The sequence below is a fragment of the Heteronotia binoei genome, chromosome 2, assembly GCF_032191835.1.
Source record: "Heteronotia binoei isolate CCM8104 ecotype False Entrance Well chromosome 2, APGP_CSIRO_Hbin_v1, whole genome shotgun sequence".
In the NCBI taxonomy this organism is placed as follows: Eukaryota; Metazoa; Chordata; class Lepidosauria; order Squamata; family Gekkonidae; genus Heteronotia; species Heteronotia binoei.
The window spans coordinates 102,820,880-102,839,347 of record NC_083224.1 but is presented as its reverse complement, the minus strand read 5'-3'; the positions used below and the strand labels follow the sequence as shown (position 1 = coordinate 102,839,347).

At 47.1% G+C, this 18,468-nt stretch overlaps 1 protein-coding gene across 1 annotated transcript in view; it reads right to left on the bottom strand.

The window, feature by feature from the left end:
* LOC132566596 (cytochrome P450 4B1-like) overlaps window positions 1-12,297 on the bottom strand; it is an 85,512-nt gene extending 73,215 nt beyond the window's left edge. Inside the window, exon 1 of the mRNA XM_060231780.1 lies at window positions 11,868-12,297. Coding sequence (XP_060087763.1) covers window positions 11,868-12,149 — 282 coding nt within the window. The 5' untranslated portion in view covers window positions 12,150-12,297. The remainder of the gene's footprint in view (window positions 1-11,867) is intronic.
* Window positions 12,298-18,468: the final 6,171 nt, after the last annotated feature.

The window sequence follows — 18,468 nt, the reverse complement described above, 5'->3', positions numbered from 1 at the left end:
TAGTTTTTGCATCTCTCAGTGAGTTCCAGACTAGACTCCTATGGCTTATGCATCCATGCCTTTTTTTAAAACCAGTTCTTCTAAGAACTATTTGCATGTAGCCTCCTTTGCCTCTGGTGTCTGTCTGGACCTTCCTCACTATGCACAGAACAGGACCGCATATTGCTAAACGTCTGCCCAATGACTCAGCTAACCCACTATAATGAAAGAATCAGCCTGATCTTATTAGATATTGGAAACTAAGCAGGGCCAGTATTTGGATAGGAGACCTCCAAGAAATAGCAGGGTTATGACATGGAGGTAGGCAATGGCAAACAACCTCTGAAGTCTCTTGCTTCAAAAACCTTACAGAGTCACCATAAGTCACCTGTGACTTGATGGAACCTTCCACCACATACTCTTTGTGGGGCTCTATAAATCTACAGGATTAGAGAATGTGGCATCAAACAAACAAAAAGGAGGATTCTTTGTGATTGAAGAGCACTGCTGCATATTTCATGCCAATGTATGCAATGAAAGCACAACTTCATAGTGTTAACTGAGCCAGCTGATAGGCACAAGGAGTTCCTCACACATGTAGTCCAGGAGAAATGCAATAATAGATAGGGTTGCCAGGTCTTACCTGTCTCTCGGCGGAGGGATTTTCTTCATGTGTGCTTTGCACACACTGGATGATAACTTCACCCAGAAATGGCGTTATTGTGCTGAGCATGTTGTGCGGGGACAGTCTAACATTTGGAAAACACTCTGTGATTATCAAACACTATAGCATACCCTGACACGTGTTGGTGCAATAATGTCACTTCCAGGTGATGTCATTACTCCAGGCATGTCACAGTGTGCCACTACTCTTTGGAGGCAGGGCTCTCCCAATGGCCAGTTCAATGGTGGCAGGTTGGGGCTCTGAAATCTGGGGAACTCCTGTCCCTGGCGGGAGACTGGGAACCCTAATATTGTACAACATGCTCATGAAAGACTACAGTGGTGGATATGTTAGCAAGTATTATTTGCATTTTTATCTATCAATCAACATTATTGAATCTTTTCTGTGCATTTCTCATATACACAACTAAGAGTCTAGACAAAGATCAGATTTAATTCCTGCCCTTTCATGTTTTTATTTATTTACATAGATTTTTTTAATTGCTAGTCACTCAGAGGATCTCACGACAACTCACAACATTCAAACAACATAATACTAAATGAATTAAAATGAACAAAAATCAGATAATGAATATAAAATATTAAGAAATATGCCTTAAGCACCATACCACTATCAAACTAGTCCAAAATACCTTTAGCCTCCAAAGGCCAACCTGAACAGTTTTGACTTGCAAGCCTGAGGAAACTAAGCAAGTCCCACAGGGCACAGGTGTCATCAGAGAGTGCATTCCACAGGGTAGAAGCCTTTCCTATGACAACACCTAACTGAACCATCCTGGGGCCAGGCACCTACAAGATGTCACAAGTGTATGACTAAAGGGGAGTTGTAAAAAGGAGAGAGGCAGTCCAGTGGGTGTGAGAGTCCCAGACCATAGAGGACTTTAAAAGTTAACACCAACACCACACCTTGAATTGTATCTGAAAACTAATTAGTAGCAAGTGCAGCTACCACAAAATTGGGGTAATATGAGCTTATAAATGTTCTAGTCAGCAGCCTAGCAACCACATTCTGAACCACTTGCAATTTCCAAAGTGTTTTCAAGGGTAGCCCTACATAAAGTGAATTGCAATTGTACAGTCTGGAGATGACAGTTGCATGGATCCATTGTGGCAAGGTCTGACCCAGACAAAAAGAGTCAGTTGGCTTGGTGAAAAGCCAATCATGCTACCATGGCCATTTGTTTTTCCAACAAAAGAACAGAGTTCAACCACACCCCCAGGCTTTTTACAGAGTCTACAGCTGTAAACTGGACACCATCCAGTCTCAGAAGAGACCTTCCAGATAGCTTCTCAGTCTTTTCCAGTCACATGACCTCCATCTTGGATGGATTCAACTTTAGCCAGCTTCACACTTGACAACCGCACCTAGGCACTGGGATAGAACCTACTACTGCTGCAGGAAAAAGAGCTGCATGTCATCAGCAGATTGATCACACCCAACACTAAATGTCCTGATGATCTTGGCAAGAATATATATAAGTATGTATATATATGAAGTATATGTATATATATGAAGTTGTCAGAGGACCTCTTACAACTTCATGGCATGATTTTACAAGCCATGAGGAGTAAGGATACAATGAGTCATTATCATAGTTCTGTTGTTATTGCAAAAATAAATTATATTCTATACTCCAGTTCTTGAGGAAGGAAAATATGTCCCCTAAACCATGCATTCTATGCATTTAAAAGCTTCAGCATATCTTCACTCATAATTATACCACCATCATTTGTTGGATTTATTTCTTAATTTGTTCCATAGAACTTGCCTTCCAATCTGTCAGTTCACTGAAGATTTATTTGCCTTCCAGTCTGTCTGGTAGAAACAAACAACATACCTTCAGAAGCTATGCAGCAACAAGTTGATTTGACATTCTGCTTCTGGAATGTACAAAGGGGTGGAATAATCACTGGGTTCTTACGATGTTTAGAGTTGTAAGATGATATGCTGTTTTTGCCAGTTAGAATTTTTTTTACCACAGATTGTATCAGGCTTCTTCATATTTGTCTGTTCTTATCCTTCAAAGTATTCTCAGAAGAATGTTTACTTTCACTGTCAAGAGTAATGTCTTTATTTGAACACTGAGTTAATGTTTGTCATTCAGCCTTCTGGTTTAGCCTGATTGAAAGCTATAGTAAAGTGGTGATCACAAACTTTGTTATGTATGTACTTAGTCCATTCCAGATATCCTTAGTGCTAAGAGGCTCTACTCATCTAACAAATATGACACACACAGAAATTATGCAGTGTCTTCTTTGCTGTTTACACTGTGATATCCCAATTCTATCAGAAAGGGCCATAATAAAGTCTTCATGTGGATTTCTGTGGATTCCCTGTACCCTTGAAGACACACAGAGTACCCTATGTAAATATCTTGTAGAAGTGCTTTGTGGTAGTGCTTAAGATGAAAAAGAGTTGTTGAATTATTTGCAAAGCTGGTTAAACTTTGATTTGGCAAACCAAGACAAATCCAGAAAATCCAGGTTCAAACTCCCACTCATGCGATGGAAGCTCACTGAGTGACCTTGGACCAGTCAAACACTCTCAACCTAACCTACCTCACAAGGTTGTTGTGAGGATAAAATGGAGAAGAGAAGAGATCTTCCTCCCCATTGGAGAGAAAGGCAAGATATAAATAAATTAAACATTAAACAAACAAAAACAGGTAATGATTTCTTACACTTTTCTTTGGCTCCAGTTCCCATTTGAATTCTGCATATGGTCTGTCACTTGCACTGAAGGACCTTCTGGTTTTGCATTGCAGAAACATTCTCTTTCTTCTGCCTTATTCACATAGATTTAATTTTTCTGCCTCATTTCAGTTTGCACCTCACTGCCCTGTACCAATGTTCCCTCTAATCTGTGGAGTCTTGTGAGCAAAAATTCTACTTCATGAACTACTGGCATTAAAGGTAGATCACAGTAGGCAGTCGTGTTGGTCTGAAGCAATAGAACAAAGCAATAGACAAGTGCACCTTTAAGACCAACTAAGTTTTATTCAGAATGTAAGCTTTCATATGCTCTTAAGCAAACTTCATCAGACAAAATGGGAATGGAAGCAGCAATTCTGAATATAAGTGGGCAGTGTAGAATCATGGGAATGTTTTTAGCAAATTAAAAGAATCACAAATAGCGATCTGTGTTTGTTAGTGTTAGGACAAGACAAAGCAGGGCTGAAAAAACACTGGAGGGTGATAAAAAGCAGACTGCTGTTGTAGGTGTGAAGTGCCATAAATCTAGGTAACATTCTGGCTTTGTTAGTTTAAATAGAGGGCATGGTTTCTCAAGAGATTATAATATCTATTATAGTTTGCCATTTTTAAAAAAGGAGGCCATTGAAATACAGTGGCGGATGGGTTAGTATATGCAATAAGTCAAACAGCCAATATCCCCCATTTGAGTATGTCAATACAAAAAAACAAAAACAAAAAACCAAATATTCTGATACACTGTTCTAAAAGAGAAATAATATGAGTTAGCCATTAGAAAAACAGGGTCATTAAAGTATAGTGGAAGGTGGGTTACAGCACAATCCAGGGAGGGGGGGGGGGCTGAAAGTGCTGTGGAAGCGGACTTACTGCTATGCTGGAAGTAGGGAGACCTACACTGGCATATCCTCCTCCACGCCGGCAGAAATGGGGCGTGCACCACTCTCTGGCTGCCTCAGTGTGCCACCACCGCGGGCTGATGGCAGAGTGCTCCCGTGCCGCACTTGGGGCACAGCAGAGGCACAGGGTGGCACTTCGGCGTAGGAGGGGGCTGACCCAGGAGTGTGGCTGCTGCTGGCCAGCTCCCAGAGAGCTTTCAGTGTGGGAACGCCCCCCCCTGCTAGGCGCAAACCTGCGCCATGCAAAATGCTGGCGTACCCCATAGGCACTAGTGGAAGCAGAAAGCACACTGGCAGTGCCAGCGCGGCAGCACACAAACCCATTTGGGAGATGTGTTATCACCCCACCAATCCCCTCCCACTCCGGGCTGGGCACGGCCCCCCTCCCACACCCAATCAGTGCCCCCCCTCCCTACAAAGATTTCAACTCCTGCCACGCACAACTCCTCAGCGAGGGCAGGGCACACGGCACACTGCTCCAGAGGACCATGCCATGCGGACTTAGCGCGAGGAGGAATGCACTTGGTGGAGGGAATGACACAGAGAAGAATGTTAGTGAAGTTAGAGCAGCTGTAATTGGGGAGAGGTGAGCAAAGTTTGAGCTGCCTGTTTAACCACTTTTGCTTCCCAGTCCTAACAGGTCTTGCTTCCAGAGCCGCCTGTATGGATGGGTAAGTCTGGCTAGGAGTCCCCACGGCCCCCAGCCCCCAAGACCATCCAGGATGGTTGCAGCTTTGGCCAAGGTGTCAGCCACCGCACATGTGCATGTGGAGGTGCGCCCTGGCCGTCCATCCTGCTGGTGGCCCCCCACCCCGTGTCTCAGTCATCCCCGTGCCGGGGAAAATGGGGTGCGACACGTGTCCCGGCTTTCCGCAGCGCATGCAGCAACTTGCCATCTAGGGCAGGTCTTGCCACTCTCCCCAGCCCCCATCGCGGCTGCCATGATTGCGGGCTCACATGCGAGTCAGCAGGACAGCTGGAATTGTGTGGGATGGCCCCACCGGAGGCAGCCGGGATGCTTGCCCTGCTCCCTGCAGGCTCGCCCAGGGGTGGAGTCCTATGCCTACAGCTAGCAAGGCTCCCCCTTGTCTCTCTGTCTTTCAGGTGTGTGTGCTGCACTCCAGCCTCTGTGGCCGCCGGAGCATAGCTGGCCAGTCCCATCAGCCCCACAGCTGTTGGTGCGTCCTCCAGCAATGCCATCTCAGACTGCGGGAACCAGGAACCTCCACGTGCGAACTTGCTCTCCCTGCTTGCAGATCAATAAACTTAGCCCAGCACACCCATCTTGTCTTCTATGTCTTTCACTTTTCCCACCTCACCCCAGCCCCTGTATCCCCCGTGCACTCTGCTCATGACCGTCCCAAGGGCATGGCTCTGTGGCCGGGGGGACTCTCGGGGCACCCACTTAGTGCAATTGTGTGGGAGATGCAGTGGGCGATAGTGGGGAAGGGCAGAGGCTGATAGGCAGTGAGGCAGACACTTTTCCGGGGCTGCACCATGTGTCCACGCCACCTGGGTCTGTGATGCAGCTGACAGTAGGGCTGAGATCAGGGTGGGTGCCCACAGGAAGGGGGGGGCAGCCCAGGGAGTTGACCTGGCCAACCAAAAATAATGGCTGCTGGATGGCAGGTTCAATAAAGAGGGAAGCTGGGCATGTGAATAGTCCTGCCACAGGGCGGTCTCGAACCCACAGGCCCAGCATAATGAGGCCGGGGAGTAGCTCGCTAAGCCAGGCCGCCTCCGCTGTGTTCTGAGATGGCTTACAGCAGCAACATGCCAGGGGCGGGGTTAGTCCTGGCTGAGAGTGTTGACATGATCGGCTCCTCCCGGCCCCCTTCGAATTGGGCTCGGTGGGGTCACACAGGGGCCACAAGCAGGGGGTGATGAGGGCTGCTGTGGGGGCTTCTGGATATGTAAATGAGATAAACCTGTGGACTTGAAGGTGCGCCTGCTCAGCCCAGGGAGCACATGGGGAGGTGTGAGTGGCAGCTATTGTCCCCGTTGGCTGCTGTTTGCTGAGGGACAACTTTAACTGGGAGTTGAGTCTGTGGCCACTCACACCTCAGAGAATGCCTGCCATGGTGCCCTGCCTGACAGTTCCATGGTCACGTCATGTGGGAACCCTGCCGAGGCACGTCCGGCATTGTACAGGGGTCCCTGGGTCCCCTCTCTATGTTTTTCTATCTTGTCTTCCTTTTTTGCATCTCCCCCCAGGACTTCAGCTCTGCTTGCCATTTTGTCATCTTCCCCATGCCTTTTCCAACAAGTCCGTGAATTTTTGAAGGGATCCCAAGAGTGGTCCCGACAATACTGGTTTAATAATAGATTGAAGTGCCCAAGAGGCCTCAGCATACATGGGAGCACGCAGTGTCCCCCCGGTGGCCCCGGGTGTGTGAGCGGCTGCACTCACAGCATGCTTTCGCCCCTGGGCGCCCTGCCCATGCATCGATTGGCCCATATGTGAGCTCGCACATGCTCCCAATGCAAGTGCCCCCCAAAGTCCTGCTGGGTGGCAGCCCATGCCACTGCCTCCTCATTTCCCCCCATCGGTGACCCGGAGTCTGGGAGGGGAAGGTCCTGGGGGGCCAGTAGGCATTGACGGGTGGTGATGTTGTGCAGCATGATGCACACAGCAACCAGCTTAGCCACAGGCAGGGGCTGCATGCTGCGTCAGCCACCTGTGCAGGCAGTGGTGCAGGCAGTGGAACCTCATCTTCAGCTGCCCGAAGGCATGCTCAATGACCATATGAGTGGCCCTGTGTGCCTGGTTGTATGCTGCCTGGTCCTCGGGCGCGTCCTCCTGGTATGGCATCAGCAGGTAGGGTAGCAACGGATACCCTCAGTCACCTGTGAAGGACAGGAAGATGAGGACAGAGGATGGGAGGGGCGCCCCACACTGCCATCTGGTGGCCTTACCTAGCAACCACCCCTGCCCATCTGGCCAGGCTGCCAGGAGGTGATTGAGGCCTGAGAATGTGAAGATCTGGGCATCATGTACACTCCCTGGGAACTTTGCAGGGAGTGTACATGGATGTACGTGTACATGCAGGATGCCTGCATGTTGAGGCTGTAGAAGTGGTACTTGTTCCGGTACACCATGGGATCCTCATGCAGGGCCACCAGGGTGACATGTGTGCAGTTCACAGCCTCCACGACATTGGGGAACCCTGTGACCGCCATGAAGGCAGCTCTGGCAGTCCACAGCTCCTCCTCACCTGTTGGGAACCGCACATGCTGCTGGAGGCACTGAAGCATGGCGTCTAGGAAGGAGTGGAGGCAGCGGCTGGCCAATGATTGTGAGACCTCCAGGACCTCAGCCACCACACCCTGGAAGGAGCCGGTCACCAGGAAGCACAGGGAGATGAGGACCCAGTGCAGGATGGGGATGGGGCGGGGGCCAGTCACCTGGTTGCAGAGGCTTGCCCCGAGCTGCTCACACAGGTCCTGGATGGCAGCGTGGTCCAGGCAAAAGTGGTCCAGACAGGTGGCATCCTCCAGATGCAAAGCACTCAGGTGCTCCTGGTATCTGCGTGCCCAACGGTGTCTCCGCCACCACCGCACAACCCACACATGGAAGGAGCCAGTCACCAGGAAGCACAGGGAGATGAGGACCCGCTGCAGGACGGGGATGGGGCGGGGGCCGGTCACCTGGCTGCAGAGGCTTGCCCCGAGCTGCTCACACAGGTCCTGAATGGCAGCGTGGTCCAGGCGAAAGTGGTCCAGACAGGTGGCATCCTTCAGACACAAAGTGCTCAGGCACTCCCGGTATCTGCACGTCCAACGGTGTCTCCGCTGCCACCGCACAACCCACACATAGAGAGTGGGGAGGATGTGCACCTGCCGCACCCAGGGAGGCTCTGGCGGTGGGATGAGGGGGCACCACCCGCCACAGGCCCCCATGGTTTGTGCACTGTGGCGTGGGCTGCAGTGGCCGTGCTGCTGCCCAGAGGTGCTCCACCACGACTTCCAGACATCGCTGGAGCTGTGAGGGGCCTGCACGAGCAATGGTATGGGGCCATCAAGGCCAACAGACGCCCTGCTGGTGTCCCGTGGGAAAGCTGGGTGGGGCAGCATGAGAGCGACCACTATCAGCCAGCTGCAGTCAGCAACCCTCGCATTCCACTGCCTGTGGGAGGAATAGCGGCAGACAGATCGGCATCGACCAAGAGTCACTGCCAACCGAACTGAACTAAGGCAGAGAAAGTGCTGCTCTTTGACTTGATGACCGAGAACGCTGCTGTGGCACTCGGTGCCACAAGAGCCGGTGGGGTGAACTCCCATCGGCAGTGTTTCTGGCGTATGGCAGCGGAGCGAGTGTCTGCTGTGAGTCAGGTCCCCCACACAGAGCAGTCTACCCTGAAGCATTGGAACAACTCCTTCAGCTCTGCCAAGAAGCGGGTCCGGCGTCTCATCGCTGAGGGCTCATTCTATGAGGAGGCGGTGGCCCATGCCCTGACCGGCTCTGAGGCAATCATGGGACCCCTCATCCGCCCGGTGACCATGGCTTTGAGGTGATCTGTGGTAGGTAGACACCTTCGCCCCCCCTCGTCACCATGGGACTACCAGATGCTGACGGCAATGCCCTTCTTCCCCCCTGGTGACTCCCAGGAATCATTGTGGGCTGCCATGAGCTCCACTATGGACTCGGTAGGAGGCCGCTCTAGTGAGACAGCCGAGGACTGGAGCTGTTTGCCCAGCACCTGTGGGATGGGATGTCGGCTGGTCCAGTGCCCCCTGCTGCCCCCAGGACGTCCAGACAGCTGTCAGGAAGTGCCAAATCAGGGGGAGAATACATCGAGTCAGGTCATGGATGCCACGGTGGGTGACCTCCGTCTGTCCACAGATGATGAGCGGCCTGAGTCCCCTCAAGGTGCGACACTAAGCACGAGGTGTGGGGCATCCGTGACTGGCTGCTCGTGCCAGCATCTGACCCTTGTCCCGTTCTGCAGGTAGCCACACCATGACACTGGCAGCTGACATGGTGGAGAACCTACGGAGGGCGTCCTCACGCAGACGATCGGCCCAAGATGCCTCCCTCATGCTGAGGCCCCTGGATCTGCCCACATCCCCTCCCCATGCCCCAGGGGCTGGGAATGTGGGGGGGGGGCTGAGCATGGCAGACTTGTGTGCAGGGCAGCCCCCATCCTCCCCCCGCAGACGTGGCCCCTAACCAGGGGGAGCTGCTAGAGGATCTGGAAGGTGGCAGCAATGCGGAAGGCTGTGGCCGGGAACCGGGACCCAGGGCTTGGGGACCACGGCCAGCTCAAAGAATCCCCACCACCTTGTCCTCCATGTGGGCAGTCATAGAGCGGGACTGGCTGGACGGGCACCAGGAATGGCAGGAGGCCATGGCTGCGGACCAACGCTGGATGGCGGGGATGGAGGGGACCATGTCTATGGCCACTGGCCACCTGTCCAGTCTCCTGGCCATTGCGAGGCAGTCGCAGGAATGGGGTGCGAGGGTGGAATGGCTGCTCACCAATATTGACCAGTCCCTGGAGGCCGGCAGAGGGGCTGCTCCTGCCGCTCCTGAGGCAGGTCCCACCCAGCGAGGCGGAAGGGGAGATGCTGCAAGTCGGCGCCGTGAGTGACGACGTCCAGGACACCGCACCCACCCCTGATGGGACCGGCCGCCCCACAGCTCTGCCCCTCAGGCAGCTGCCTCTGCCCACCATGGCTTGAGGCAGCTTCCTGTGAGGGGGCTGGGCAGCAGCCCCTCTGCAGCCCGGCGCTTTAATAAATCTTATCCCTACACATTGTGTTGAGTCCATATTCAAGGGGGATCTGGGGGTGGGGGGAGGCAAGTCCTGCACATGGCCAATTTGAAGCCACCTCGCGCCCCTCATGGGTGTCCGATTCTCAGTGGGCGGACATAAGTGCAAGCCACTGCGGCGACCATCGCCGGCACCTTTGATGCATGGGTGCCTGCAGCGAGTGGCCTACTGTGTCCTGGCAGGGGGCCCCCACAGCATCGGGGACGCCATCTGGCCATGCAGCCCACAGGAGGGACACTGACAGGGGCTCAGCTTCGCCCCTTTGGCGGGTAGGCTGCTCCATGGAGCTAGCAGTAAGTGCTGACCGGATGCTTCCCCAAGGATTACATAGCCACACCATGGGGCTGGCTGTGTGTGTGAGGGGGGTGGGGCATGTGGGCAGCCTATCGCCAGGGAGCACACTCTCCACCGAGTGTCACATGGCCAGTTCCCCAGCCACTGCCAGCCAATCCCTGGAGTCCCTGTGGCAGCACCCCCTCCTGTCCCCACCCTTGCGCCTCTCTGGGAGTCCACGCTCCAGCGTATTTTACACATCTGCAGGTGGTGACCAGGGCTTGGCCGCGCCGTGCTCCGGTGCCCCAAACCCCTTTGGAAGTCAATGAGCGGTGCTGTAGATCCGTCCACGCCCGAGCAACCAGCCACTACATATGTCTGGATTGGGCTGTTAGTATATGTAATGAGACAAACAGCCCACATCCCTCATTTGAGCATATCAACACAAAAAAAAAACCCATTATTCTTATACACTGTTCTTAAAGAGAAATACATTGGAACATTGTGGATGCACAGCTATGAACATATGAAGCTGCCTTATACTGAATCAGAACCTTGGTCCATCAAAGTCAGTATTGTCTTCTCAGACTGGCAGCAGCTCTCCAGGGTCTCAAGCTGAGGTTTTTCACACCTATTTGCCTGGACCCTTTTTTGGAGATGCCAGGGATTGAACCTGGGACCTTTTGCTTCCCAAGCAGATGCTCTACCACTGAGCCACTGTCCCTCCCCTATACTCAGTGAAAGTTGGTTTAGCATATGTAACGAAATAAAAAAATCTATATCCCTGTTCAGTCCTGGGGAGGTGTTTGTTCCAAGTTTCATGGTAATTTTGGGGAACATTAAAGGTGTGAGCTACTGCACAAATTAGCTTGCTCTGGGGCCAATTTTTCCTGAGTTAAGACAAAAATGTGTGAGCTGAAGGCTAAAAAACTGTGAGCTAGCTCATACTAACTCAGCTTAGAGGAAACATTGCCCTGTACTAGTCTGTATATGTTTGCCATACATAAACACCACTTCTTAATATCTGAGACTTGGATTTCTGAAAACAGGGCTTTTTTTGAGCAGGAACGCATAGGAATGCAGTTCTGGCTGGCTTGGTGTCAGAGGGTGTGACCTAATATGCAAATGAGTTCCTGCTGGGGAAAAAATAAAAATTGATTCAACTCATTGAACACATACTCAGTTTTCTTTCCTTCATCATTCTAAAAGGCAGCATATCCTGCCGTTTGTCTTTTGGCAATCATTTTAATTAAATATTAGAATGTAGTGATGTTATAAGCTAACATAAGGAAGAAAGAAAACTTTTAAAGCTCAGGTCTCCAAGCACAAATAGCCCTCTTTCTGGTAGTTTTCAACCAAAGCAGCTCTGGCCTTTGGGCTTCTTGATACCTCTCTAAGATTTTAGTAGTAGAAAGATCATAGAAATATTTCTTGTTTCAGTTCAAGAGCAAAAAAGAAGCATCTTCAACACCCATTTGCCTATCACAGTGTCAAGTTCTTCAAACACACACACACACACCGAAGATCAAAGGTCTTGTAGTCACCTTACCATTTTGACATGGCCATAAAGCCAGTGGGCGGGAGGTCCTGGAAAACAGCTGAGTGCTTTGATCCAGTACTGCTTTTGCTGATATAGTTTCATGGCTTTCAGGACCACGTAAGCGAGGCTCAAAATAACTATCAACTGACAAATTTGACAGAAATCCTGAGGCAACCAAGACCAAAACCAGCTTTTAACAGCCTCTAGCAGAGTTTTTGTTCTTTCTCTCATGTCCGCATTATTCTCTGATGCCTCCTCCATTAGATTCCGATAGTTCAAACTGTCAGGCATAACACTTTCAGCACCAAAACAGGACTTGTTACTCTTCTAAGTGAACTGGAAGAATTACTCTTCAGAAAGAATGCATAATCTTGGTCAAAAAATACTCCTCAAGGAAACAGAGCAAAAAGAATTATAATCTTCCAGAAGACTGTTATTGCCCAAAAGGACTAAACAACTGTTCAGCCAGTAAATAATCTCTTGCAACAATACCTTCCACTGATTGGTTGGAGTCAATGTGCCAATCATGTCTTTTTGCATGATGAACAAATACCCAGGTTTCAATTATTTGTTAATGTTTCACAGGGTGACTGACAGCATACTTTCTCTAACTTTGCAGAGTAGATTGCCAAATTAGATGAAATGCAGATGCCTGAGTAATCTCCCAACTCTTTAAAAATGCAGCTGTGTGAAATTAGATTAAATAAAGATGCCTGAATCATCTCTCAACTATTTAAAATTCAGCTGTGCTTACTTAACCCTTTATCCATGAGAAATTTTCCAATCAAAATTAAAATTTCAGAGACCCACCTATGTTTCCCTGCGTTATTGTTCCTGTCTTCCTGCTTGAAACCCTTGAACAACTTCCCAGACCTGTGGGTCCTCAAGTCTGGATGCACACAAGAAAACGAAACCCTGTAAAAATACATAAACATTTATTAAATTATTAAAAGAATTGACTGATCAGTACAGTCTCTTTAGCTCAGCAACAAGTACACAAAACAACCAACTTTGCTGTCTAATACATTGCATACTTTGGTATTAGATGGCAACTCTTTTGCAGGATAGAATCCAAGCAGTAGCATAAAAAACATTATATGCATTGCTGTCTATCATGAGGAAGTATAACATATGTTAGCATACTAGCATGGCATTAGCAAAGTTCTCTCTGACCTTACTATAACTTCCTACCCTTCTCCCCAACTATAACTTCCTACCCTTCTCCCTTACTATAACTTTCTACCCTATGGCATCAGGTTGTCTCTTGGGTCCAATCAAGGATCATCTTCTCAGGAACCTTCCAGAAGATATTGGCAACTGCTTCAAATTCCCCACTTCCATCTAGTTATACAACTGAGCACAGGTTCTCACAATCTGCCCAATTACTATATTCTTGCATTTGGCCTTGATGAATCCTCATGATGGACAGCAATGTATAGAATGCTTCCTATGCTACTGCTCGGATTCTATCCTGCAAAAGAATTGCCTTCTAATACCAAAGTATGCAATGTATTAGAGAGAAAAGTTAGCTTTTTTTTCTTGTTGCTGAGCTAAAGAGACTGTACTGATTAGTCAATTCTTTTAATAATTTAATATCATGGTGGTTGCGGAAACAATGAAATCACAAATATCTGTGAGCAGAACTAAGCTTATAATATGTTAACTCTTGAGGGGAAATTAGAGTACTTAGCTCACATACAGCCAGCTATTAAGAGGTTATATTTATTTGTTTTGTTTTATTTATATCCCACCCTCCCCGCAAGCAGGCTCAGAGTGCGTTATACGTTCACTCAACAAATGTAGTGACTGTAATATATACAATAAATAGATTAAAATATTTACAACAGGATTACAAACAATCTAGAACAGTCTAGGTTAGGGCATCAGATGACTAGATATGATCATTTTATAGCAACTTTGGCCCGTGCTAGGATTCCCAGACCCCCACTCTGGTTGAGGGATCCCCTGATTTTCAAGACTTCTGCCCGCTACCAGCCAGCTGGCCGGAGGGGAAAGCCCCACCCCCAAAAGCGAAGTCAGTGCATGATCTCCCTTCACAATGATGTTACGTGGAAGTGACATCACGGCATCATGTCGTCACTCTAGTTTTTGGGCAAAACTATTGTTTGAGCCCAATTTTAACCATACAGTTTCCTCAAAACGCAGAGCATCGCATTTGGTTGAGTCGTTCTTTTTTATAATCCCATGCGCTCATTTAATGTTACTGTTGAACTGATTTTTCTCCTGCTGTAAAACTTTTTAAACTACTAATGTGTGGTGGTGATGGTTTTGTATTTAAAAATTTATAGACTTACTGAGAGAAGAAATTAAACATGATCTGAAAGAAATGTGGCAACCTTTTTACAAATGGGTTGAAAATGGTAGATTGGAAGAGTTATGAGGGTATGAACTGTATTTTAATTAGATTACGGAGTCTATAGGTTCTATATTAAGATAGAGATTATTAATAAAATTAAGGACTAAACTATGTGTTTTAAACTGACACTTTGATGGAGAAACAAAGAAACTGAAATGTATATTTTTATTTCCCCTTCCCATAATCTTTTTACCTTTTCCCTCTCCCCTGTCTCCTTCCCTTCTAAATGAAACTGAATAAAAATGTTAAACCAGAAGAAATTCTGTTACTGGATTTTTTGCATGCTTTCAAAATCTAGCTTTCATTAAGACCAACCAAAATAACACAACACATTGTGAAACTTCCAAGTTCTCCAGAACTTTTTTCCAGATATTAAAATGTTTTTAAAAGAGTGTGGGAGAAAAAAAAAACCCTTTCAAGCCATGTTGTTGATGCCTCTCTGTTTGCATATAAATCAGTGGCCACAGCGTACGGTTGGGTTTCTACTAACCTATACAGTTTCACAAGCTAAACAGGTAATCTTATTTCTCACAAAATTAGAACCACTGCGAGACCCATTCTGCAATCCGAAATACACTTTCCTGAGAGTAAGTTCCAGTGAATAAAATAGAACTTACTTCTGCATAGACCTACTTAGGATTGCCTCCTTAGTTTTGTAAGAGTAGCACAATATTAGTAGGTTGTTCTACATGTCTGCTTGGCATTTTATAGAGGGTGCAGTAAAAAATATTAAATTTCCTACTATGCTGCTCTTGCAACTCCAAGTGATTTCAAAGAATAGTTTGTAAGGATTATAGGTATAGGATCAATCACAATTGCCTAATCAAGGGAACCTGATGTATTAAGAGAACAGGTACAGGCATGGAACACTGGCTCATCCCACAAAAAACAGGCTTGTCAACTCTTAACAGGCACAACACTGACAAGGTGTGGGACCCACCCTATGTGAATCATGTCCCAGGGCTTATCCACTTGCTGCAAATCTGCGTGTGAAGGAAAGGGATAGGAACAGTAAAGGCCAAGCCAAAAGCAGGGATAAAACCCTGCCTACCATCTCCACATGGCTCAAGTAAAAATGAAGGTTATTGTATGACAGTTATATGCAGGGCTTTTTTGTGTAGCATATTAGACAACACCCCCTGACACCGACGTAGTCAGAACGGCATTCCTATGCATTCCTATTAAAAAAAAAAAAGGCCCTGCTTATACGTAACCTGACTGTACAATGGAGAACAAGGGCTGTCCTAGTAGTATCCCTGAACAAAGCCAAGGAGACAAATTTTCCAGATGCATTCAGGGTGAATCTGGACTTGTAGCTAGTTTTGGCCTGACCTGTAATATGGAGCTTTGGCAGGGAATTCAAGCGGTTTAAATTGAATTACTGGGACAGTAAGTCTAAGGTGGAAAAAAATTTTCTTTGGGAAATACTAAATAATACTTACTGGGAAATACTAAATAATACTACTAGTGGCTAAAGGTATACATTCCTCACTGGGAGACTTTGATTTAATGCTCTTATGTCCAGTTACTGGGCAAGGTGAGAAATCTGTCTGGGACAGCCCATTCTACTATAAGCAACAGTGTTATATCACTTCTGGAGAATACACATAGTGATGTTACATTTTCCTAGGAATTGCCAGAAACAAAATGGTACATCCATAAATGTAATATCATCACCCCAACAACTATTTTCCCCTCACACTGGTCACTAGTAAAACCATAGAGTTTCCAGTGATCCCTAGAGAAGTGTGACTTTACTTAAGAATAGATCCAAGAAAGCAGCTGTGTTGTTCTGAAGTAGTAGAACAAAATCAGAATCAATTGCATCTTTAAGACCAACTTAGTTTTATTCAGAACATAAGCTTTCGTGTGCTCTAAGCACACTTCATCAGACGAGGAATCTCACACAGTCTCGCACAGTGAGCAGAGCCACACATAGCTGGTAGGCAGTGGCTCAGAATGCAAAATGGTACAGATTTAAGATCCAATGAAAGAATAGTAAAATTATCTGGTAGGCAGGGGGTTAGAATTTAAAATGATACAAATATAGGATCCAATGACAAAACAGTAAAATTAACAAATTGAGCAAACCTTTGATATGAGTAGCATGAGCATGTGAAAGCAACAAAACATTACTATGTCAAAATGTGAGAGTGTCTGTTAATAACTATATTGTTATAAACCTGGGCCAAAAGAAAGGAATTTCTGTCTCAGTTTTCCCATCCAACTAATTTACCTTTTAACATGCAACATACATATAGTTTGTCATTAGGAGAAAAATACATTAAAATATAGTGGGAGATGGCTTTAATGTATGTAATGGAATAAACAACCAATATCCCTGTTTGAGTGTGTCAATACAGCTAAAAGAGAAATATATTGGATAGTGATGTTCTTGTCCACCTAATTTACTTTTTAACATGTAAACATCATTCGAGTTTGCCATAGAAAAAAAGAATACAATAAAATATAGTATAAAGTATATGTAATGATATATACAGCCAATATCCCTATTTTGCGTATGTCAGTACAAAAAATTATTCTGATACACTATTCTAAAAGAGAAACACATTGGAATACTGTGGATGTATAACTATACTCAGTGAGAGTGGGTTTAGCATCTGTAATGAGATTAAAAAAAAAAAACAATATCCCTGTTAAGTCCTAGGGAGGTGTTTGTTCCAAGTTTCATAATAATTTGTAATTCAGCCATTTCTCTCTCCATTCTGTTCTTGAAGTTCCTTTGCAGTAAAACAGCTACTTTGAGGTCACCCATTGAATGCTTTGGAAGATTAAAGTGTTCCCCCACAGGTTTCTCAGTCAGATTGATGTCCATTTATCCTTTGGTGGAGGGTTTGTCCTGTTTGCCCTATGTAGAGAACTGAAGGGCATTGTTGGCATTTAATGGCATATATAATGTTGGAAGATGAACAAGTGAATGAGCCTAAGACGGTGTAGTTAATGCTGTTAGGTCCAGTGATTGTGTTGTCTGGGTGTATGTGGCAGCAAAGTTGGCACTTGGATTTATTGCAAGCTCTGGTACCAGTGTCCATGCTCAGATGAGATGATGTATTGTTGTGAGTGAGGAGTTGTTTGAGATTAGGGGGTTGTCTGTGTGTAAGAAAAGGTTTACCCCCCCCCCAGCACTTTTGAAAGAGAGCTGTCACTATCCAATAGAGGTTGTAAGTTGTTGATGATATGTTGCCCACCCACCCCTCAAATGAAACACCACACAAGTTATGGGTTAAACTGGGACTTTATTTACACAAAAGCTGATCTGCACCATTACATACATCATAAAGCACGGGTTGCCTTGAGCTTGCAAAGCAAGCTTTCTGACAGGGCAAATCCACCCCAGCTCGGGTCAGGTCCGGAAATTTCCGGACCCTACCTGTCACGGCCCGCACACCAAGAGGGTGGGTGGGAGGCTTGCTTCGGGAGAGACTGATCCAGTAATGGCGTTTGCCACCCTACCTGGCCAGCCAGTCACCTCCCAGATTGGCCAGATCTCCCGCGCCGTATCTGAATAGGCTCATTCAATCCCTTGTGGTTTCATTTGAGGAAATGGGGTGTGGTCAATTCCGCAGCTGCTCTATGGCACCCACTGATTTTGAACTGTTTTCAGTTGAGAGTTGTGTGTGACCACTAGTGGTGTTCTGTTACTGTTTTGGGGGGGTCTGTCTTGTAACAGGTTTTCTCGGGGTATCATTCTGGCTTTGTTAATCTGTTTCTTGACTTCATCCAGTGGGTACTTTAGTTCCAAAAAGATTTGCTGTAGATCTTGCAGGTGAGAATCTCTGTCAGCAGGATTGGAACAAATGCGGCTGTAACGTAGAGCCTGGCTGTATACAATGGATCATTTGGTATGTTTGGGATGGTAGCTGGAGGCATGCAGGTATGTTTGTCCGTCAGTAGGATTCCGGTATAAGGTTGTGTCTATGCATCCATTGTGTATTTTAATTGTGGTGTCCAGAAAATGTATTTATTGCGTAGACTGGTTCGTTGCAGGTTGGTGATGGGGTGAAAGTCATTGAATGCTTGGTGGAATGCATCCAGGGCTTCTTTATCATGTGTTTTCCCAGGAAGTGAAATAATGGGAAAAATTAAATACTGAGGGAGGGGGAAATGTGATGCCCCTTGCAAGTCATGTGGGTTCCCTGTTTTTCAATATAGCTAATTCCCAACACAGCCAACATGGCCCAATCTATTAAATTCAGAAACTGGAGCTATGAA